At 42.3% G+C, this 24,239-nt stretch overlaps 1 protein-coding gene across 3 annotated transcripts in view; it reads left to right on the top strand.

Annotated features, from left to right (window-relative positions):
• The first annotated feature begins 421 nt into the window (after window positions 1–421).
• Window positions 422–24,239, top strand: part of SLC66A2 (solute carrier family 66 member 2) — a 68,430-nt gene continuing 44,612 nt past the window's right edge. The window contains exons 1-4 of one of the 3 annotated variants that reach the window (XM_065628427.1): window positions 422–488; window positions 1,016–1,364; window positions 12,678–12,811; window positions 17,089–17,136. In XM_065628427.1, coding sequence (XP_065484499.1) covers window positions 1,162–1,364; window positions 12,678–12,811; window positions 17,089–17,136 — 385 coding nt within the window. In that variant the 5' untranslated portion in view covers window positions 422–488; window positions 1,016–1,161. Of the gene's footprint in view, window positions 489–1,015; window positions 1,365–12,677; window positions 12,812–17,082; window positions 17,137–24,239 lie in introns of all 3 variants that reach the window. The other 2 variants (XM_065628426.1, XM_065628428.1) reach the window with 2 other exon arrangements.

The following is a 24,239-nucleotide window of genomic DNA, read 5'->3' as shown; positions in this document are numbered from 1 at the left end:
CGAGCACCCCCCACCCCCCGGAGGCGAGGGGCGGCCCGGGTCGCGTTCCCTACGCGTACCTGGACAGCAATGCCCCAGGACGCGGTGGCGGGGCCGGTACCGCCCGCGGGCAGCCTCCTATGTGACACGGCGCCGGCAGCGCCTGGTCCTCGGGGCTTGGCAAAGCAACGGGCGGGCTCCGCAAGCCCGGGGGCCGAGCTCGCCGCCGCCGCTGCCCCGCCGGTGGGGCTGCCCGGGCTGCCCGCCCCGCCGCTGCCGCCGCCGCCGCCGCTTCCACTCCCGGCGGCTGCTGCGGCGCCGCGCGCGCTCTGGCTCGCGGCGGCGCCGCGCGAGCGGAATCGGCGGGGTGGCTCCGCCGCTCATTGGCGGAGGCGCAGCCGGTCATCGTGGCGTCACGAGCCGCCCGGCGCTGCCGTCGGCCCGAGCCCCACAGTCGCGGAGCGGCGGCGCGCGGAGGGCGATGGCGGCGGCCGGAGCTTCGGAAGGAGGTGGGGCGGGGTGGAGCGGGGCGGGGTGGCGGGCGCGGCGGCTGCGGGCGCGGCGGCTGCGGGCGGGCGGGCGGACGGACGGACGGACGGACAGACAGACGCGCGTGTTCGCGCGGCTCTGGATGAGCGGGGCGCGGCAGGGAACGGCCGGCGGGCGGGCGCGGGCAGGTGAGGGCGGCCCCCTCCGAGAAGCGACCCGGCAGCTGGGGGGCGGGCGGGGGTCCGTGCCCTCTCTGCCCCCGCACCTCCTCCCGGCTCTCCGCCCGGTGCCTCCGGCCGCTGGCGGGAGGTCTCAGCGGGAGAGCTGCCGCCCCCGGCCCGTGCCGGAGCCAGGGATCCCCCTGTGAGAGCCCGTGTGAGGGCGGCAGCGAGGCGCCGTGTCGGGGCGGCGCAGCGGGGGCGGCCCGGCCCGCCCGCAGCAGGGCGGGGGTCTGAGTGCGCTGGTGCCCGGCGGCCGGCCGGGAGCGGCGGGAGCAGCCCGAGCAGCCCGCGGCCGAGCCGGGCTCACCTCCCGTCCCGCTCACCAGGTGCTGGCCCTGCGAGCGAGGGCGCAGGCACGGTGCCGCATCCCGCCCCGGAGCCCGTGCGGGGCTGAAGCCGCCCTCGGCCGGAGAGCCGCAGCGGAAGGCGGTCGCTCAGCCTGACTGCTGCCGCCGCCCCGCTTCCTCCCGCCATGGAGGCGGCCGGCCTGGAGCGGCTGCTGGTCCCCATGCAGCAGCTGGTGTCGTGGGGCGCGGCGGGGGCCATGGTGTTCGGCGGCGTGGTGCCCTACATCCCGCAGTACAGAGACATCCGCCGCACGCAGAACGCAGAGGGCTTCTCCACCTACGTCTGCCTGGTGTTACTGGTCGCCAACATTTTGCGAATACTTTTTTGGTAAGTTGGTTTCGTGTGTGCGTCTGCCCGGTTCTAAAGGTTCTTGCTTGATGGTTGTAAAGCTTTGATTTGGAATATTTGAGGCAATAGAGGATTTTACATAGTTTTCCCCCTCTCTTGAAGGTCAAAATCCTGTCTTTCCATAAGCAGGTGAATCTGCATTGAGGAAAATGAGCTGGGCTCAGGAGCGCTGTCTGCCCAATCTGCTTATCAGTGCTCTGATGTTCCAAGATGCAACTTTTTAACTTGCTGGTAAAAAAAAGAGGTTTATTCTCAGACTTTTTCTCTTGCTGACTATATTTTACATTTCCCTTGCTCCTCTACCTCCTTTCTCAGAGTGAAGGCCCTGGTCCTGCATGCTTATTCTAGCATCTAGTTGGTATTAATGTCATTTGGACACTTGCCATACATTCTTGTGTTTTCCAGGGATATCAACTGGCTTCAAAGGGAGTTCACTTTTAGAGCTCCATGCACAACTACAGATAAAAATATTGATTCTTTGATAATTAGGCAAAGGGTGGGCTGCCTTTAAAAGCAAATTATTTTTCTTTTCAGTACCACTTTCAGTATTTAAAAGCAAGTTTGTTTACATATTTAGCTCTTGTGCTGCTGGACAAAGAAACTGTTATTAGGGTGTGATTTCTGTGAAGTAATTTTATTTATATTCCTCATTACTTCTTATAGTATAGATGCTACAACACTGGGGAATGTACTTGAGAAAGCAAAGATGAAATAGTCTGGGAAATTACTGCAACTGAGAACAATCGTACTAAGAATATTTTGGTTACAAAATACTGCTTTGTAGTCCACAAAGAACTGATAGGTAACAGGCTACATCCTTTTGTTGATTTCCTGTTTCTTTTTAAAGCTCCTCTGACTCTTTTAAGCATAGGGAGTTTCCTGGATTCTTCTACAGCAAAATGCAACGTGTAAGTGCTGTGCTGGAGTGGAGAAAACAGGGGACCCTCTCTTGGGACCACAGCTGGCAGTCAAACTGAGGAGCCATCACTAGATCAGAGCTACTTGTTGCATTGGATCTATGTTTTCCTGAGGAGAAGTGTGTGGAGAAAGCAGAGAGCAGAAGTGAAGTAGAGGAACTGGCAGGGGGAGGAGAAGTGAAAAGCCTGAGCTGACAGTTTGAGAAATAGGAGTTGTCTAATTTTTTGTTTCACTGGAGGTAGTTGGCATATACAAATGATTTGCACCTGAATGGAAGTGCTGACAGTTTTTAGTTAACCCAGGTGAGTGCATCTGTTAAATGAGACTTGGGCTATAAAAGTCAAAGATCTTTGTTTCGAATTGATTTTAAGTATACCTAGTTAAGAGATGCATGAAACAATAAATAGTATGAGTAATGAAAAGTTATAATTATGTCAATGTTAAAAGATTTGTCAACACTTCAAAAGAGAGGGAATGCGGTTATATTGATAAGATCATGTAATTTTTTTACTGGGAGTATTTTAGCCACATAATATTAGTAGCATCACTCCCTGACACATACTAGCTCTGCGTGGGCTCTGTTCACCTTGGAGCTCAGTGATGGCATGGAATGGGTTTGCACAGTGCGTGCATAAGTGTGTCTGGCTACAGGGGAGTGTAAGGCATGCTGCTGGCCTGTGGTACAGCCACTGCTATGGGGAAATGTTGCAGGCACGAGCCTGCAGAAACCTTTCTGTCTGTACTTAAAATGAATTGTCTCTTTCTAGTTCTAACTAAACTAACTGAACTAAAATACAGAAAGGAAGACTTACATAATGATAATTAAGTATTCCCTGAGAGAGAATATTTTGCTTCTCTGCTTATAAAGATTAGGCATCCCTGGTAATTCATTATGTACACCTGTAAGACATGAAAGCAGTATTGAGGGTGGATATTTTACTTGTGCATAAGACAGCAGAGTAATAGCTGCTGATTTCTGTGGTTGAATTTGAGATGCATTAATAGAGCAACTTGGCAACTCAGTATTTGTGTTAGTTGTTTAATGTCACCTATGACTGATGTATTATGTGGGACACAGTGTTCTAGATAATTCGACATAAACAGCAGAATTATTTTAATTTCGTATGTAATAGTCATTGGAGGGAATTAGAAGGTTTTTGTTGATTTTTGTTTTAAATTTATTACGTATTTTGATCCATTCTTGCGCCAGAACAGAACTGTTCCTACAAGTAGTTTTGGTTATAATTTTTCCCCAATCTGACTTTCAGATTACCAGTTGATAAGGTTACTCCTCCTTCCCTTTAACAAACCAGTCTAGACCTTAATCCATCTCTCTTCTGAAAACTTCACTGACACATAGCTGGTGTTTTCAATTTGTTAATTTGTTTTACTTTCTCTTCATGACTCTTGGTTATGAAGTGTATGATTTGTGCCAGATTCATCCCTCCTGACTTCCCCTCCACCCTGATCCAAACATAAGTACTTAAAGTGGTAGACCTTAAAAACTTTCAAGTTCTAAGAGTGTTACATTTCAGGCCTCAATTATTTCTTAGGATGACTCGTATTTGATGTTGTGTGGTTTTTTAACTTCAAAGACATTTCTGTAATTAGTTTCTGTTGTTACTTCCACATTTTCCCTGTATTTCATGTATTCTTGAATTTGAGGTTCACTGAGTGGAATGTTACATATTTCAGATGCATAGACAACAGGCACAGACAGTTCCTGCCTTTTATGACATGTTTTCTCTGTATTTTCGCTCTTGAGTAGTGCTGGTCTTTCTGTATCTCTATCGCTCATAGCAGACCCAGTCCCACCTTCCCCCTGTGGCGCTACTATACTTTGTTCATCCCAGCTGTGGGGGCGATTCCCTCATTTCATATTTGTGAATTGGCAGATTCCAATTGTTTCTAGAGCTGTGCTTCATTATCTCAGAGGTTTGTGGGTGGGAATTTTTGTGTGTGTGTGTGTGCGCAACCTCTGATTTTGCAGTGGGTGGAGTTTGTCCTTTTGTCTCCCCTCTAAGTAGAGTATTTACTTCCTAATCTTCTTGGCATGTTTTATGTGTCAATAGAGTTGCAGCTGGTCTATTGCACTGTGACAGTAGCCAATGAACAAAATACTGCTGAGATCAAGGATAACAATCCTGTTCCCAGTTATCTGTTTTTACAATTTCTCTTCCTCCGATTAGACTGTCTCCAATGGTAAGCTGTCTTTTAAAGTGAAGAGGACTCATGCAATGCCTCTCCTTGTATTCCTCCTACCTAATCCCTTAGTTTCAGGGTGTGCTCAAAGAACGTCTGTTTGCTAGTGATGACAGTAATACATTATCCATTAAGTAATTTTTCATGCTTCTCTGTTTCACAGTATCTCAAGATGTCATCTTTAAAGAGACATTTCTGCTTTCAGTTGTGTGTTTGGCCTTGCTCTCTTCCAACAATGAGTTATATGCCAGAATTTTGTGGAAAAGCAGTGGGAGAAGACTGGTCTGCAAGAATGGAAACTGCCTATGAATAGTAATGGGCACGATTCCACTTTGTTTATGCACACATGGCTTTTGTTTAGGAAAAAGAAAGTAGAAGTTTGACTGTGAAAACTTGTGGTTTAGTGTGCTGTCTGTATGGGAAGTCTTTGGCCCTTTTAGAGAGGATTCTGGAAAAAAAAGACAGTCTGTGCTAACAGCATCGCACAATGGGGTCTCCATTTACCGCTGTGAAAAGTAGATTTTATGCTGTGACTACACTTCATATCAACTTACCATTATTTTTAGTGATAATCTAGCTTTTATTTTGGGGTGCCAGTGTAGCTTCTGCATGTGATTTATGATTGGTATCAGCTGCTCCTTTGTTCTAGTCATTCTGCCATTGCCAGTACTGCTTCTCCTGTCCCCCTAGGTCATTGTTTCTCACTCTCCACTCAGTTCAACTTCTGGACTGATCAGCCCAGAGAAGGTCTGCGCTGGGGGTAAAGAGGAAGAAACAGTTCAAAACTCAGTGCCTTTGTAACTCTGGTACATATGAAGATGCATGGCATGTTCCAAAAAATCTGATGTAAATTTTTTTCCCTCAGAATTTTCCATAAAACACTTCATTACCATTTTTATTCTCTAATATTTTACTGTAGTTGCTAGAATTAACTCAGATTTCTTGTTCAAGACTGGTTGTTAAAATATCCAAAGGATACCTCGAGTCTTATTGATGTTTGAGCTTTGAGGTAGTTAATCATCTGGTTAAGCTGTCCTAGGCTGTCCTGAAGTTGTGGGCCAGCTTCAGAGTGCGCTGTGGCACTTGACCTCAGTTTTGACCAAGACGGACGTATCTGCTTGGTTCATGTGGCCTGTGCTCTGCCAGCTGACGGGCTTTGCATTGTCAAGATCAAAAACAGGAACAAGAAGGTGGGAGAGAGTTGTGTAATCAGTTGGGGGTGGAGGATGTGGGAAAACTTACTTGTGAGTTCTTTCTCTCTTCCCTCTTTCTTTTTTGTTTTTTTAAAAACAGAGTTTATGGTGAGATAAATTATGGTTTCTTTTAATATTAAAATCAGAATAAATCGCTAGAGGAAAGAGAACTGCAGATTTCTTGGAAGTCTGCAGTAGGCATTTTTATTTGTATCTTGAGTTAAGTTCAGCCAAAAGTACTTATGCCCCCTGCTATTCTGAGAGGTTTTTTGACTTATTTTTTCACTTTTGCAATCCATAAAACGTTTTTGTAGTAGTATAATATGGTTTGTATATTTTCTGGGAAGACGATATTGTTTCCAGAGGTCTTGAGATGCAATTCTCTGGGCCACTGGCCTAAACAACAGCAACACCATAGAAATCCAAACAAGAGAAAAGAAACCAGTCCTGTTTTGGAGTTGTTCTTATAAAGCAATTGCCTTCATACAAACTGGAAAAAGGTTCTGATGGTCAGGGAAAAGATGAAAATTATGGAGTGTTGATTTTGAGCAAAGGTAACCTTCTACCCATTCCACTTCAGTTCACCTGAAACTAACTGGGTTCTGAAAACTGTCATGTCAGTAGGACTGGGAGCTCTCTGTGCCAGAGTCAGTGGAATAAGCTCCCTGTTATGAGTAGGGGGTTACAGAGACAAGTATGCAGCTGGAAGTAATTTATAGGAAAATATTGGACTTGATGTTGTCTGAGGTGGATTCCTACTTGTTTGTTTATTTTACTCCAACACCTACTGTGCTCCTTGTGAATCAGGTCCCTGCTGTGAGATGTTGCTTTGGCTTCAGGTAGTGGGCCAGCGATGTCTGTTTGTAGGACTTCCTGTGGGAAGAAGAAAATTGAGTTTAAGACTTCGGTTACTAAAATGAATCTTGCCAACTTTCACCATGTGGGGAAGGTGGGATGGTGCTATAAACCAAGCTGACAGGCTTTGAAAAGATTATGTTACATATGGCCTGCTAGTGGAATCTTGCTCAGATATTCAGAGCAAAAGTGTTACACAATTCCTTCTCCTTGTTATAAATGCCAGACAGCAAGGACAAGATGCCCTGCTCTTTTGTACAAAAAGTAAAGTAGGATTTTGTGTGTCCAAGTGAGAAGTTTGTTTTGGGTGCTCCATAAAGTCCTGGAAGTTAATGTGCAAAACAGAAACTCTCATATAAAGAGATCTTGTTGTAAAACTAGTTTGTTTCTTTTTCTTCCTGCTGATTAAATCTTGTGGTTGTATGGGCTGTCCTTCAAAACAGCTGCTATGCTGGTACCCAGGGCTGTCTCATGCCCCTGGTGGTGTGTGCAGTATCCTGCATGCTTTCCATCTTGCCTAGAATCTGTAACTTCCCAAAGAGCTGGAAAAGCTGACCCAGAGCCATGAGGTCTGTAGGAATTTTGGTGGTTTCCACTCTTGCGATGAGTGGAGCTGCCTCTTTGAGCTCAGGCTGTGCCCCATCAGGTCTGCCCATGTTGGGGCAGAGGACAGATCAGAGGCCCTGCCCCAGACTGGGCACAGCCTTGGGATAGCAGCCAACAGGTGGAAGCTGAAATGATGTCTGCAAAAGAAACCCAAACTAGAATAGGCAAAAAAGGTTTGCTCTTTTCCTAAGATGTCTCTGAAAAGAATCTGATTGCTGTTGGTACAACTGGATCACCATCACCCTGACCACGCTGCTTCCTCCTACACTCCCACAATCAGCATTTGCTGTTTTGAGTAGGCTCAGGACTGGAATAGCAGGATTATTGCAACAGGACTGAGTCGTACCGATGGAATTACCTGGTTTTCTTAATGCCTAGTTAGTCTCTGCTCTAGCACTTCTCTTGTCTTCATTACCCCAAATCATTCTAAGACTGTTTAAATACTAATAAAATGTAAGCCTCTCCCCTGCTTTCTTTGCACATTTGACGACTACAGGGAAAAAAGAGATCTTTTGGTTTTATAGTATTAAGCAAGCAGTGAAAAATTCTGTGTCTCTTTGTAGTCTGACATATGAGATCTGAGTTCTCTGAACACTGCAAATATGACGGTTGTTCACTTTATGTCACATAACCTTGTAGTTGTGGGGTGAAAATGGTGACTCCCTCATCTCCAGGACTTGAGAGCATCATCGAATCATAGAATGGTTTAGGTTGGAAAGGACCTTCACGATCATCTTGTTCCAACCCCCCTGCCATGTGCAGGGACACCTTTCACTAGACCAGGTTGCTCCAAGCCCCATCCAGCCTGGCCTTGAACACTTCCAGGGATGGGGCATCCACAGCTTCTCTGGGCAGCCTGTTCCAGTGCCTCACAACCCTCATGGTGAATAATTTCTTCCTTATATCTAACTTAAATCTACCCTCTTTCAGTTTAAAGCCATTACCCCTTGTTCTATCACTACATGCCCTTGTAAAAAATCCCTCTCCAGCTTTCTTGCAGGGCCCCTTTAGGTACTGGAAGGCTGCTGAAGGTCTCCTCGGAGCCTTCTCTTGCCAGGCTGAACAACCCCAACTCTCTCACCCTATCTTCATAAAAGGCTTCAGCCCTCTGATCATCTTTAAGGCCCTTCTCTGGACACACTCCAACAGGTCCATGCTCTTCTTATGTTAGAGGCCTCAGTGCTGGACTCCAGGTATGGTCTCCTGAGAGTGGAGGAGGGGAGCAGAATCACCTCCCTTGACCTGCTGGTCACGCTTCTTTTGATGCAGCCCAGGACATGGTTGGCTCTCTGGGCTGCAAGCGCACATTGCTAGATCATACTGAGCTTCTCATCACCAACACCCCCAAGTTCTTCCTCTCAGAGCTCCTCTCAATCTATTCTTCTCTCAGCCTGTCTTTGTTGGGATTGCCCTGACCCATGTGCAGGACCTTGTACTTGTTGAACTTCATGAGGTTTTCATGGGCCCACCTCTCCAGCCTGTCAAGGTGTCTGTCTCTGGATGGTGTGTCAACTGCACCACACAGCTTGGTGCTGTTTGCAAACTTGCCGAGAATGCACTCAGTCCCACTGTTCGTGTCACTGACAAAGATGTTACACAGTGCCGGTCCCAGTACTGACCTCTGAGGAATGCAGGCCAACTGAGTAACTTCAAAGTTGTTCTTTTCTGTCAGCCTGTTTGAGTATCCTAATGCTTTTCATCTTTCTCTCATAATCTAATGTTCCTCCCCTCCCAGCTCCTGCTTTGGCAAAGACAGGAATAACATCTGCAAGGCAGAAAGTAAACAGAACACGGAAGAGCACACTGTCCCTGCAGGGCTTGCATCTTGCAGTGCTCCTAGCTCAAGCTGGCTTGAAGAGTCTTAAACTGGATCCGTGTTGCTGTGGCAGGCCCCAATATCAGAGTGAAGTTGAGTAAGCAACTTGGAGTGGTGTTTGTTTCCATGATCCTGAGAAAAATGATTTTTCTGGCTTTACTTTTAAAGCTTCAAGAACCTCACAGTGGTCCTTGACACTGGTGTTCCCTACAGTCCTGTTGTCCAGGTAGTGTGGTGTAGACCATGGCCTGTTTACTCTGCCTATTGGTCTTCATGACAGCTGTTTGATTTTTTTTTTTTTTTTTTTGGTAGATGTGACTTAGCTTAGAGGGTTTTGTTGTTTGTGAGACTCAATTTGGGGGTTGGTGTTTGAGGAGATGTATTTCACATGAGTATGTTTTGTTGTGTAACCTTTATTGTCTTTGGCTGTTGTGCGTTGTTTGAAGTCCCTGTAATTTTTTTTTTAATTTCCAGTTTAGTTCTCTCGTATGTTGTGAATTTTGTTTTTCTCCCCCCACCCAGTTTTTAAGGGCTAGACGATCTGGAGCAATGCTTCAAGTCTCATTTCCAGTAAGGCTGCGGTGATGGCAAATTGTTATTATCAGGCAACAGGCGGCCATGCTTATGTGTGTTTGTAGTGGGTGGGTGTTTATACTACAAGCAATACTTTCGTGAGGTGCCCATTACTGAATGGCCAATAACCTCATCAGCAGGGAGAAAATAACCTTTGTCATGGATGGAGTGATGCACTTCACTCGTAGGAGAGAAGCAGCAATATGTTTATTGATAACAATGTGACAGTGGTTTAACAAGATTTAATAGTGAAGTATGCTGGATTATTTACTGCACAGGAGACAGGGTCAGATAAGACTGTCAGGGAGACCCTTCCATTGAGTCACAACATTCAGAATGGGCCCCCTTGCTTTCTAGACTCCTTCTTGGAGAGGAGTCTAGGTGCAGCTAGATGCGAACTTAGCCTCAGACTTGGTCAGTAGTTTATGTCTTAAGGATTATATATGCACAATTAATCCTTAATATCACTTTGCTAAGATTACAAAGTTTCAGTACACTTATTCCCAATTCACTTGCTGATTATCTGGTGTGTTAAGGATTCTCTAAACCTCGAGGGGTAACCTTGAGTATTGTCCCTACTCAAGGGATAGCTCCGCATGCAGCCTGTTGCCATGGAGGAGAGCTCAATGGGCTCTGGGCTGTCCAATATTTGTGGAGTAGGATGATTGACCCACAGTCATATTTGCATACTGACTGCAGGTACCATTTCCTTCCAAATTTGTCTTGAGTCAGGCTGGGGCCAGCCCTGTGGCCAGGTGGGCACATTACCATAGATTAGCCTTTGGCTATTGTGTTGTTATCTGTCTCCCCCAATCCACCTTGAGCTGATTCAGCCATCAACACCAGATGCACCCATCCTGGGCGCCAGTGGTGATCATCACTTGATCTGGGTTATGGGAAAAGGTCAGGTTGAAAAAGAGAGGGGAGAGGTCAAGAAGGGAAGTGGGGAGCACACCACTGCAACCTTTCAATGACCTGTGCTGGATTTTCCATCATAATAGCTTCTAGTTTATTGTGCTGCTAGCTCAGGCCCTCTTAAATGCATTACTATATTTCTACATGCAAATGCATTTGTAATTGAAGATGTTTTTTCTAAGCCTGATGTTTTAACTGCTCTGTAATTCTAAGTAGATCTTTCCCGTTTTTTTTTTTCCTCATTCCCTGAATAAGAGACAAATACAGCAGCGGTGAATTCCAGTAGTTCAGGGGAATGTGGCCACAGTCATCAACACAAGCTGAAAGCTTTGGGATCAATGGGCACAGGCCAGGCCCAGCTTCTGTTCTTCTCTCCTGCATTTTTTCCTAGTGCAGTGAAAATCGTACCCAGAGCACACTCCGCATGTGACTACAGTTGTGTTTTGTATTTCCTTCCTCATAGTGTCCTCCAGATTTATTATGATAATGGTTCTCATGTGGCCCGCCACAAATACATCAACAGTAGAAAGAAGAGGTAGGACTAAGGTACACACAACTGCTGTTCTTCCAGTAGCTACTGGTGGTGTCTTTGCAGTGGTGTGGAGGCTCAAGGCGTTGTCGTATTTTTCCTTATCTGGATGCCATTAGGGGGGAAATACTTGGTCGTTTTCATTGGTGTGGGCTGTTTGGCCGTTCTGCACAGGAAGATTTCCAAGGAAGCTAGTCAAGGACTTTCCAGTCTCTCTCCTGTTCTTTATTAGTTAATTCATAACAAAAAAATCTCTCTCTGGTGAAATGGCTATAGTGGAAATTCAGTGTTGCGTGAGAGAGTGTGATGGTGAACCTAGCTGGTTTTTACTAACACAGAACTCTGCCATGAAAATAGCCCAAGCATAAGAAATCATATTTTACCAGGGTGCTATAAAAGAGGAACTGTCAAGAAGAGGGCAATGATTGCCATGCCTGTGAGGCCAAGGTCTCCAGTAGTATGATGTGCTCAGGGAATGGCCTTAGTAACTGTGCTATGAGGAAATTTAGAAAGCCTGTGCACCTCATGGTGCAGGCTGAAGGAGCTGGGGAGCATAGCAATATGTTTCAGCAAGCCCCTTCCTCAGCATCTCTGTCTTCAAGACATAAAACCTGGCAGAACTGAGCACAGAGTGCACCCTTCCTATTATAAATCTAATATGCTCTGAGGGCTGCATATTAAAAGCTTTCACCCTTGTGTATAGTGGGGATTGCTGAGCTTTCATCAAGTAATGCAGGAAGAGCTTGGGGCATCACTGGTCTTCACCAAAGGGTCTGATTTTCCTGTGGCAGAAGCTTATGCAATCATATGAGGGAGCTCTTCAGTCAAGACTGACCACAACCTGAGTTCACGTCTCTGTGTTACGTGCAGGAAGGGCTCAGTAGTCCCCACCAAACATCATCTATGAGCAATCAGAAATTAAATGGGGGGGAGGGCAGGAGAGGACAAGTTATGTATGTTTGGTTACCACATCTTTTGGACTTTTTACTTCCCATGACCTTGGTCCAAATTAGACACAAATTGATGAATTGATTGGTGTGTTCTGCAGACCTGGTCTTTCCACTCAAGATGTCTAGAGGCAGAGAAGGCAGACAAAGCATAACACCTTTTTTTCCCCCACCCTGCCCCCTGTAGGAAGATACTATATTAAAACTAGCAAGCTTACATCTTTGGGTATTTATTTCTTTATAGGGCAAATGCTATTTTTATGGCTTCACCTTAAAAATGAAAAATTGAGAGAGGTAAGTTTTGCGCAGAGGTCCTCGTGAAATCTAGAGAGTGCATACCTGGAGAGGGCACATAACTGGTATTAATGCAGCAAAGCTCTCTGGTCTCTCTACTGCCTTGACAGCTCAATGAATCTGCTTCTCCTTTCAAAATGATAGGTTTACTGCTGGATTTGAAAACAAAGACTTAAGCTTCTGGTTTCAGAATTTCTAGGATCAGTCAACAGGAACGTTGTAATAAGGTTCTCCAATACTCCCGTAAGGGGATTGTGACTCTGAGCTACTGGATGTGCATCCAGGTCTGGCTGGTGACTTTATCTTCCTCAGCCTTTCATTCCTGTTACTCTTAGGGTTTCCTTTTTCAGGTGCTTAGATAGGATCAAAGAATGAAAGTACCTGAGTACAACACTTGTAATCTTTGAGATGTTTTATGTATTTTCTTTTCCTTTTTTTTTTTAGGTTTGGAAGGCGTTTTGAATCCCCTCTTTTGTGGCAAAGTATTATCATGATCATTACTATGCTATTGATGCTGAAACTGTGCACTGAAGTACGTGTGTCCAACGAACTAAACATAAAACGCCGCTCTTTCGCAGGTTAGTGACAGGAACTGGCTTTTGCAGGATAAATCTTTTTGAAAGCATGGTGCACTGTATTTTGGACAAAAGTTCTGTCTGAATTGCAATCCAGTGTCTTAATAATTCAGTGTTGCACTTCCTGAACTTTTTTCTTTAAACTGCTTTTTTTCCAGGTAAATATGTATAGCTGTAATTTTCTTTCAAATGGGTCTCGGTTCAGTCTAGAAATGGGAGTTCTCCTTAATATTTTACACCATGGCCTGAATATAGAGCTGGCTGTTATGCCATTGTGCTAGCCTAGATTATTTTTTTAAAGATCTTTGCCAGAATAAGAAGTTATTTTCTTCAGTTGTGCTTTCTACCAAGTTCTTAGATATGATCATATGCCATTATCTGAAATTTTATTTTGCAATTGCAGATGCTTGCTTTTGTACATAATTTATTTTCTAGTTTCTAAGTTCCTGGTTGTCAAAACAGCAGGTGCTGTCTTATCAGTTGCAAAACAGTGTCTTTTTTATACCATTTCCTTGGGCTTTAGTCTTGGATTAGTTGGGATTTATGAGAATTTTCACGTATTTTTTACTTCAGTTAATTGTTAATTTTTAGGCATTGATAATTTCAGTTAGGGCCACAGTATTATTCTTTATTTAATGAAACATTCAAGCTTTGTTGAAAGTCCCTGCTTTTTTTCCCAGGTAAGAAATGTGAGAGGGGTAGTTTTTGTGTTTCTGTGTGTTGACTTTGGCTTAAAACATTCTATGTTACAGCTTGTTACCAATGAGAACAGAATTAACGCTGTCAGCTTTTCATCAGTTGTTTTGCCAATATGGACATATAATTTATTCTCTCCATCTGTTCTCTTCCCTCACTCCATAATAATTGAGAGTTTGATCCAGTTCCAGATATCCACAGCCATCACTAGAAGGCAGCAGCTGCTGGCTGTGCAATAGGGTAATTTATCTAATAGCTAAGAAGCTACTTCCTTTCCTGCTTACGGGAGTGTAGTGTGAAACTATTCAGGTAAGTGAATTCATATGGAAGAGGAAATGCGCTCCAGTCCAAAAAACACAAACTGCTGTGTTCACAAGGGTTAACAGTCTGGCAGGATGAATGACTTAAAAACTGCTTTCAGCCAGATTTAGCAGCAGTTGAAATCCAGGAAGCATTTTGGGAGGGGAATTTCTCCCCCCTTTGCTCTCTGTGCTAGTGCTTTGTGAAGTGGCAGAAAGGTTTCTCTGTTTGCCTTTTCTGAGAGGAAATTATCCTCGTGCATATTTACACATGCACTCTTCCAGGCTCCTTCGGTAACCTTTGGACAAAAAGGGAGGCTATTCAGTTCGGTATATAGCCCTCTTTAAACAACTCTTCCTGGAAGACATACAGTCTCCTAAGGGATAATTAGTCTTTCCCTTACCAGGTAATGGAAACTCCTCAAGGTTGCGTTGTGTCATTGGGTCAGTTTTCCTGAAACTCACCTTGTATGTGTTTAATTAGCTAGAGAGACTGATTTTTACCTACATGAGGACCTTGATTATTTGTTTCTGTCAAAAGGCTTGCATCCTTCCACAAACTTTGAGAACAGCTAAAATATTTTTCTTACCTGTAGCTGATTTTTAGTAAGGTCAACTGTAGTGTGATGGCTCAGAATAAACATAAATGCATACAAAGCTCCTTCCAAGCGAGGCAGAGGAGATAGGTTTGAATTTCAAGCATAATATGAGTAGGAGTGAGATCAGTGTTTCTAATCCTACTCCTAATCTTATCTCTTAAGTTTTATGGTGATCTAGGGAAACTGATAAATCTGTATACTTACTTTCTTTCCTCATAGCTTACTGGGGCAGTGAGAAGCTGTGTTTGAAGTCAGTGTTTTTGATTAACCTTGCAGGATCCTGAAGAGAAGGTGCACAATTTCTATATGGTAATAGAATTTATTATTTTTCACATGGCTGGTCTTCAATTTAAGCACTTTTATTCTTTAGTTTGTATCCTCCTTCTGAATGTTTCTGCAAAACAATCTAAAATATTTAGAAAGTGAATAGAATAGAATATTTCACTGGGAGTTTGCTGCTTTCTTGTGTTACTGTTAAATGCGGTATTTACCCCCCAGTCATATTAGTGTATGTTTACCAGTGTGTTTTGAATTATGTGGAAGTTGCCTTTTTCTCTTTTGTTTCTCACAGATGAGGTCCCTGAAGTAATGACTAGTTCAGAAGGAATCTACTTAAAATTTCTTGAAGCATTAAGGAGCAGTCTCTCTTTATCCTAAGCAGCTTGTTCTATGTTCCGTAGCCTGTTTTGTGGTGCTACTGGGTTAAAATACACATCAATAGTAATTCAGAACATAGACATAAAGCCATTCAGTTGAAATGCTTGTGCTTTAATTTATGTGCTATATCATAGCATGAAAAATAGTCTCCCTGGACTCTTTCTAGTAATGTTTGATTATTTCTTGTAGGCTTTATATAGAAAACTTACTAGGAAAACTTGCATAATTTTAATTTTTTCTCTCAGCTGCTTCTCAACTATGGAGGTCTTTTAGTCTTGTAAAATGAAAGTAAGTTGAAAGTGGCGAAGCACATCTTGTGCTGCTTCTGCATTCTGACTTATTGTTCTAGTTACATAAACTTTATCCTTCGATTACATGTACTGATTGAAGACAGAGTAAGTCTTCTATATATCCAACTGTTTTATTAATTTTTACACTTGGGACTGTATAGCCTGTTTTTAAATGTTTTCAAGTGGTAAAAAACAAACAAACAAAACCACAGACAAAAAAACCAACCAACAAAAACCAGACACATAAGAAAACAACAAGCACTCTAAACTTTATTTTAAAACTTCTAATGATAGGACAGTTCTCACTCCTGCATAGGAATACTTTGAAAGCTATGCGAAAGAGTCTTCAGATGAAATCAGCAGGCACAAACAATACCTTCTCATCTGTTATCCTTTATTTCACACCACTTAAATTGCATCTTGACTGCTGTAATGCAAAACTCCTGGTTTCATTGTTGTGGTAACAATAGCACTCTTTATTTATTGCCCACTTTAAAATTGTTGTCTGTGGTGTTGGCTCAGTACAGTTGGCTCAAGGTTCAGTGGTAGTTTCTTTTGTTATAATTGTTTTTGTTCAAAGTGCTGTAGTATTTCTGAGGCATGATGGTGCTACCATGCTAGAGAGCGAAATACTGGAAGGCAAAATGTACATGTGCCATGTATTGACTTGAGAATTAAGAGGAGGCTGAAGCAAGGTGTTCACAGATACAGACAGCTAAAAACATGTGGTCACTCTTGAAAACGTTGGCAGGCCAGAGCAGTCTCTTCATATTCTTGGAGCAACAGACACTCTATGAGGAACCCTCTTTTTCTTTCCCCAAATAAGCCTTCCACCTCTCTCCAACAAAGATTCAGTGTCAATTATGCCCGAGGCATTGTGACAGATTTTGAGCACCATGAGTGTATGAAATACAATGAAATCCAGTGGACAGCATTTGTTAAAAATGGGCTCTTAGACCTCTCTTCTTATTACAGTACAGCCCAGGGTCCTTGAGTAGAACATGGGCTCTTGGGTTTTTACATGAAGAAGATTTTCTCTGGTCGTCCATCCAGTTTTGTCTTCCTTCCAACTGCTGGTTGTCTTAACCTGCTTTGTAACTTGTATCTTATTATAGCACTCTGATCCCTTGAAGAGCTCTGGTTTTGGCACTGGAAAGCACTCTTGTGTAATACATGGTTTTCAACTGGCAGAGGAAGGCTAGAGTGAAAAAATTAATCATGCAGAATGGTTGCAGATGGGGTCTACTCTGCCCTTACCAACACAATTGGCTTAAGCTCAGGCTTTTTGCAACTATTTTAGAACAGCATTTTCCACAGGAGGCAAGGCAACTGTGTTGTCTTAGCTGATTATACACATATATCTAAACACTTAATGTTGCTAAGGTAACAACTTGCTTTCTCTGATCATGAAAAGTATATAAAGTAGGAGTTAAGCTGTCTGTTTCACTGTTTTTTAAGTTTTCATTTTCTCCCCTTAGGTACATGGCTGTTAGATTGTGCATTGAGACTGTTCTGCGACTTTCTACTGCTCAACCCCATCTTAACATCATGGGGTGTGAGCCTTCTAGAAAGCATGGAGACTAAAATTTCTAGCATGTTTTGGCTATTATTTTTTATAAGCAAAAGGTACTAACTGACTAAACTGTAACTAAAAGACGTACTGTTGCATTTAATCATACAAGTCTGTTTGTCTTTCCCTCCCTTTTTTTTTTCCTCAACTGTTTTTTATGTAGCTGCAGATAGTAAGGATGAAGAAATCAAAGCACCTCCCAAGAGATCCTATCTGGGTATGTACTATACAAACCCATTCTGCATGAAGTTGTTTTCTCAACTACATATTTCATGCTTTGCTACTTTTTGTAACCATTTTTAGAAATGATTGCATGATCATTTCTATAGAGAATGTTTGCATTACCTTTTATTGACATACTAAAACCTGGTGCATTTTTTTTCTTTTTTTAATTTTCCCCTCCCCACCTTTAACTTTCATAGAGGAAAAGATGCTTTCATCTCTCGTTCAGAAACCATTTTTTTGAAGACAATTGAATTTACTGCATTGTGTATCTCAATGATATCTTCCTTTTTCCTTCCCCAAGCTAGACAAGCAAAGTATTACATGATACAGCAATCCATCTCTTCAGGCTCATATTCCTCCTCTTCCAGCCCTGACTCTGGAAGAAACTATGAAAAATACAGGAATATCTTTCAGCATTGTTCAGAATGCTAGATAAGAAATTTCCCATAACACTTGACATTCAAGCATAATGCCTGCATCCTTGTGAAGTTTTTGGCTTGTTCCTCTCTTTCATCAAAGAAGCCTCAAAATTGTTATTTGGGAATTAGTAACGCTTAAGGTGAGAGCTTCCAGTCTTAAGTTTCAGAGTTGGAATCCGTTCTTTAATTTGCTGACGGAAGGGGAAATATTAGGTGCAAACCAGCTTTGCAGTATTTTCAACTCTTAGTAGTTTGGAAAGACAGTTTTAGTCAAATCATGGTAATTTTGTTTTAAATTAGTTGGGATATTGCATTAAAGAAACTAAAGTGATTAGAGACACAGAAGTTCCTTAAAGTCAACTTTTAGACTTATTTGAATTGAACTTACTCAGAATCTCACATTGATACTAGTTATGTTCTGTTGCAATTCTTGAGTTAGTAAGGCGTCATCTGAAAAAGTACAGGGTAAAGAAGAATATTACTGGTGCAAAAGAAGAGTCTCTACTTCTATGCTTGTCAATACACACAGTTAATTAAACTACCGAAGAGTAATATTAACCTTAGTGCTTTCTTGAAGCCATAGGACCATTCCTGTTAAGGTTAAATAGACTCTCTTTTAATGATTCATCTTCTGGATCTCCCCTTTCAGATTTAGGGGAAAAATGCATGCTTTGGGAAATTTACCTTTTTTGGTCTGACACCAGTATTTTGCAAAGCACCTTTTCCTTTTATGTTTTCAAAACATTTTTTTTCCTGGACTTGGTATCCAACTATTTTGTTTTTCTGTTTGTCTTTTATTCTAGTTTGTATTCATTCTCCTTGGCTTGCAACACTAACCAATGGAATGTAAACTTTAAGCAGTCCTGTCTTCCTCGTACCTGTGTTCCTGTTGGCTTTTACTAGTATTCAGCTATGCTTTATTTACGGTGTCAGAGCTAGAAACAGCTGTCTGTGCTCCTAGTTACGATTGAGTGGATTATTTAAAGATGCTTCAGATGGTTAAACAAAAATAAGTAACTTAATGTGACCTTTTACTCATTTCAGATTTTTATTCTTGTCTTTTTTTGGTTAAAAAGTCATTTGCTTGGTAGTTTGATAGCTTAAAAAAATGAGGTTTGTAGAAAAAAGCACGATACCTCTTAATCCAACTGATTTAAATCTGAGACATTCGGTTAATAAATGTTACTTGAAGTTCATTTTGGAATTGCTTAGCAAAATGGTATGAATCGAATTATTACTAAGGAACGGGACAGTCTTAAAGGACTGTTCAGAAGCTTAAAGACTGGAGTAGTCAAGTCTGTTGAAATGTGAAAATTCTTACTGGTGTAAACAAATCAGGAATGTTCAAAGGTATTTGTGTATAGGGTACATGCAGAAGTATGTCCTGATGGTTTAACGAGTGGGGTACATGGTGTTTTATGTCACAGCATAAGTCATATTTCAGTTTACAGAGGGCTTAGCTGAGCTGTGTCCTGCAGTGCTGTTTTGCTGCGCTGGAAGCTGGGGAAGCTCCCTTAGAGGTTGGGTGACGGAAGTATTTGCCACGCTTTCATGTGGCAGTGCATTCTTGCAATATCTTTTAATAAGATTTGATTAAACTTTTGTTCAAGAAGAAAAATATAGGCTTATTCATTTCCCGTTTATTTCAGTGGTGTTAAAAATGTTCTTCAATATGTTGTTAGGCTTCAGAAACCTTTATATTACATAGTAAATGCTCTTTATATTTCATTTGTAATTGAAGATTGACTATCCATGAACACTATTTTGTTGTAGAACTGTTGAACCATTAATCTGAAAAATGTACTGGTCTACTAATTAATTTCAGGTGAACTTGTTAGATAAATACTGAGGCATTTGTTTGCCTCTCTGTAAATAGGAACTGAGCTCCTGTTGTGCTCTCTGGGATTGCTTTTAGAGATATTTTATTGTCAGTAATCCAGCATACCACTTAATGCCACTGTTTATCCACACATTATCTGCAAAAGCCTTTACCTGGCACATGGCTGAAAACTGACTTTCTAGCAGTCAGTGCTGAGTGGAGTTGAGAGTCTGGGGGAAGGTTGCTGCAGTTTCACCTATCTGTGTAAAATAATTTACAGTACCATGGGCCCCAAAGTGTAGAGTTTCCTGATTTCACACAGAAATAAAATTATTCACCTCCTCTTCTAGACAAAGGAAGAATTTAAAAGGATTAAGTAGCTCCAGTTATGAAGGAATAATGCCATGTTCCCTTTATTTTCTAATGCAAGTATCTAGTTCTACCTAGTGCCTGCTAGCATTTAATGGCTACTGCTGAGGCTGAGCAAACCTGCAGTTGAGTGATGTTTGTGGGTTTTGGGGTTTTTTTTCCTTACTTTTTTTTTTTCTTCATTGATAAGATGTTTTAGAACAAATGTGGATAAATGTCTTAATCTGTTATACTGAAATACAAATTTCTTATATACGTATTTTGAGCCCTGTGAGTGGTGGAGATTGTTGGGGCAGAAGTAACAAAACACTAAACAAGGCACTGCTTGGAAGAGCTGGTGTCTTTTGAAGTTGTTTAGGGTGGTCTCATTGGTGTGATAGGCAAGTCTCAAAGTGAATGTGACTTCACTGATTTTTTTTTTTTTCTTTTTTTTTCTTTTTCCCCCGAGTAGATGTTTAAACATTTTGGAGGGCACCTTTGGTAGATCACGAAGACCTTCCTCCCTCACTCCCTCTGAAGTTGGTTTTAAAACTTGCCATATCAGTGAACCTTGCTTTTAGCCCAAAGAAGAAGTTATCCAAGTAACATTAAGTTTTAAAACAGTAGTAATAAAATGACAAAAACTTGCATTCACTAAATACCTGTTGCAAAAATATTTAAAACTGCGTTTTTTAAGGTGGAAAAAACATAAAATGTCCGTATAGCTAACTTCACAGAGTTAGTATCTGCATAATAATGAAGTGAAAATAGTAACGTGAATTAAGCAGATGGAGTCATCTGCTACATAGCTTCCACTGGCAGTGTGACAGCCTGGTAAATAACTCATACTTTCACCTCTTCTTTTTTCCTCAATCTTAACTCAGGGCATCAGTTGGCTTGTGATAAATTAAGTGTTGGCATACTCTGGAACAGCAGTAATAGATTACATGTGCCATGAAGGATGGAAACTTTATTTAATTGTTTCTCTGGCTCCCTCTGTTTAGAGTGTTTCTTCTGTTTGGGTTCAGCAGGGGCATCTGGCTTGCAAATGTGCAGGTGTGCACTGTGATTTTCCACAGGTGCTCTGTAAATAATGCGCACAACGTGCTTCTCTGTCCAGACCTCGACATGCTGAGCAAAGCTGAAGACAGAGCAGACGCAGTTTCCCTTGGCTGGTTGTGGGCAGCACTTTGGTTTCATTGAAAGTATGTGACTTTTACACCGTGCTCTTTAGTAGTTGAATTCCCTGCACGGCTGCAAGGGAGACTTATGATAAATCTGTCCACAGACTTATAGATGCTGTGGTGAGGGATCCAGGTGGGCAGGTCTCTCTGGGAATGCATGACATGCAGCAGGTTTATATGTGAGAGGCAAGTGGTGAGATGCAGAAGGCTAAATGTGATCACCGGCTGTTTCTTTTCATGGGAGACATAGATGAACTTGGCAATAGAAGGGGAGAGATCGATATTACCTGCATAAGGTATGAGGCAACAGCTTCCAAGTCTCAAGCTGATTTCAGATTTATTGCTTCATTGATGAACTACAGACATAACATCAGTAGCTGTAGTAAAGCCACAGGGAAGGACATACCTCTCTCTCTGTTGTATGCTCATCCTGGTAGGCAGCTCAGCCCCACACAGCTGCTCACTCACTCCCCCACAGTGGGATGGAGGGGAGAATCCGAAGGGTAAAAGTGAGAAAACTCATGGGCTGAGATAAGTAAAGCAAAAGCTGCATGTACAGTCAAAGCAAAATCAGGAATTCATTCACCACCTTGCCATCGGCAGGCAAATGTCCAGCCATTTCTGGGAAAGCAGGGTTCCATCATGGGTCACAGTGACTTACGAAGACAAACTCCATAACTCCAAATGTTCCCCCTTCCTTCTCCTGAGCATGCTGCTTATGCTTTTCATGATCACTTGATGAACATCTACATAAAGGCTATTTGTCTAGACTGATTAAATACCAATATTACATTGAGTAGTCAGTTTTTAGATATCCAGGATTTCTTGCCTCAAATGGTTTGTCTTGAGTTTCTTCTTGGAGAGAGGTAAGGTGACGGGATATAGTTTATATCCAAAAAAAGGCTGGTTCTTTGCGGAGACCAAGAAATGCCAAGGACTCTTGTATTAATCCTGCTTTCTGGTTTATTAGTATGTGTGATCTGTGAAGATCCAGTTACTTCATGCTAGCACACAGGACCTTCTTTTCAAGTTACAGTCTTGTATTGTTAGTCAGCAGAGTTCATGCTGACTTCTTACTGGATCTGACTGTCATCTGATAGTGGAATGACCAGGTAGACAGCTCTTTTGACTGCTGACTTGCTGTTCTATTTGTGCAGGTAGCATAATTCAGGAAGGAGGGAGGTCTTGTTTGGATGGTAGCACTTAATCACATTTCCAGAATTTTGGTTAGCACAATGATGGTTGAACAGGTTCCTGCTGAATGCAGGCTTTGGATTGGAACTTACATATTTTATCTTCTTTTAAGATGAGACAAAGACTGATAGGCAGAGAGGTAATGTCCTTTAACAGAGTACTTAGGGAAAAATGTTTTCAGCTGTGCAAACTCTTGTGCAGGTCTGAAAAAGAAGCAATGAGTGTCAAGCTCCATTCAGTTTGGAATCTACTTTTCTCCAAGTTTAACTTGTTTATCAGTTAGACCAGTTAAGTGAGAAGAATAGTTGCCACCTGTCAGGTCACTGTCCCCTGTGGGACTGAGAGTGGGATAAACACCCACCATGGAATGCAGGTGGGTGAGTTGCATGTCAGGAAATATTTTTAGCATGCAACAAAGCCAACAGTTCTATAGTGTCTATAATTTTTTATAACCATTGATTAATTTAGTTTTCTAGGCTTGTCATTTGGCAACTTGCCAGAAAAGATTTCTTCCTTGAGGCTTCCACTCAGAGGTCAGAGATGGTGTCTTTGACAATGAAAACCTTATCTGGCCGCTAATGATTCTCTTTTTTGAGTTTGTGTGTGGGAGTGGTGTATAGTGGTTGTTTCATACTAGACACGTTTTTCCACCAGGCCATTTGATACACTGAATGAAATATTTTACATTCAGTGATAAGCGTAAGTAGCATGCCTGGACTTTGAAGGCTGTATTGGAAAAGTCATTGTAAGAAGTTGTTTGTTGTTTTGTTGTTTGTTTTCTGTTGTGGTGGTGGTTTTTTGTTTGGGTTTTTTTTGTGTGTGTGTGTATGTGTGTGGTGGTGGTGGTGTTTTGGTTTTTTTGGTTTTTTTAATATATTTTTCAAAAGCCTTAGGAAAATGGAGCTGCCACCCACAACTTATTTTGATTCTTAAACCTCCAAACCTTTAAGGGCTGAAGGGATTATTCTTATCTTATGCGTAATGTGGGCAGTAACATTTTCATAGAATAATTTAGGTTGAAAAAGACCCTTAAAATCATCAAGTCCAGCTGTTAAGCTAGCACTGCCGAGTCCACCACTAAACTGTGTCCCTAAGCACCACATCTACACATCCTTTAAACATTTCCAGGGATGGTGACTCAACCACTTTCCTGAGCAGCCTGTTCCAATGCTTCACAACCCTTTCAATGAAGATTTTTTTTCCAATATTCAATCTAAATCTCCCCTGCCACAACTTGAGGCCATTTCCTCTTGTCCTGTCACTTGCTACTTGGGAGAAGAGACCAACTCCCTCCATGCTACAAACTCCTTTCAGGTAGTTGCAGACAGCGATCAGGTCTCCCCTCAGCCTCCTTTTCTCCAGGCTAAACAGCCCCAGTTTCCTCAGTCACTCCTCATCAGGCTTGTGTTCCAGGCCCCTCACCAGCTTCATTTCCCTTCTCTGCACTCTCTCCAGCACCTCAATGTCTGTCTTGTAGTGAGGGGCCCATAACTGAACACAGGATTCCAGGTGCAGCCTCACCAGTGCTCGTATATTATTGTAGTTCACACAGTAACTAGTCAAACTGGTTTATTGTCATAGTTTAAAAATCTATCCGTTGTTGATCTGAAAAGTCCAAAGTGCCACTTTGTAAAGTGAAATGTCCTCCTTTTTTAAATTTTAACAGGTTAGCTTTGAACAGGAGACTGGACTAGATGTCCTGCAGAGGGCTGTTCCAATCCAAGCTACTGTGGGATTGTAAATACAGTATTTTGCCCGTTTTACTGTGAGGCCACCACGTGCAATTTGAAAAAAATAGTCCTTTTGTTCTTTTACTCCTCAGTTTTGGACTAGGTTATATATTATCTGATGAAAAATACTTCTATAATAATCAGAAATACACAAATGTTCTTAATTTTGTCAGCTATATTAGCTTTGTCATGTTTTGCATCACATGTGTTAATTCTTCTGGCTCTCATCATTGGTGGTAATCAAACAATATACATCATCTCTATCCCTAAAACAGGGAGTTGAGAAGTAGATGTTACATGTGTTTACTAGTGACCAGGACAGGGAACTTGGAGGATGGTGTTATGTTTTGGGGGCTACTGCGTTTTAAGATTATTATTTAGCTCCCTTTAAGTTTTCAGCT

The sequence above is a fragment of the Caloenas nicobarica genome, chromosome 2 (genome assembly GCF_036013445.1).
Source record: "Caloenas nicobarica isolate bCalNic1 chromosome 2, bCalNic1.hap1, whole genome shotgun sequence".
NCBI classification, from domain to species: Eukaryota; Metazoa; Chordata; class Aves; order Columbiformes; family Columbidae; genus Caloenas; species Caloenas nicobarica.
The sequence above is the reverse complement of the archived record's forward strand: the minus strand, read 5'-3'. Positions and strand labels throughout refer to the sequence as shown.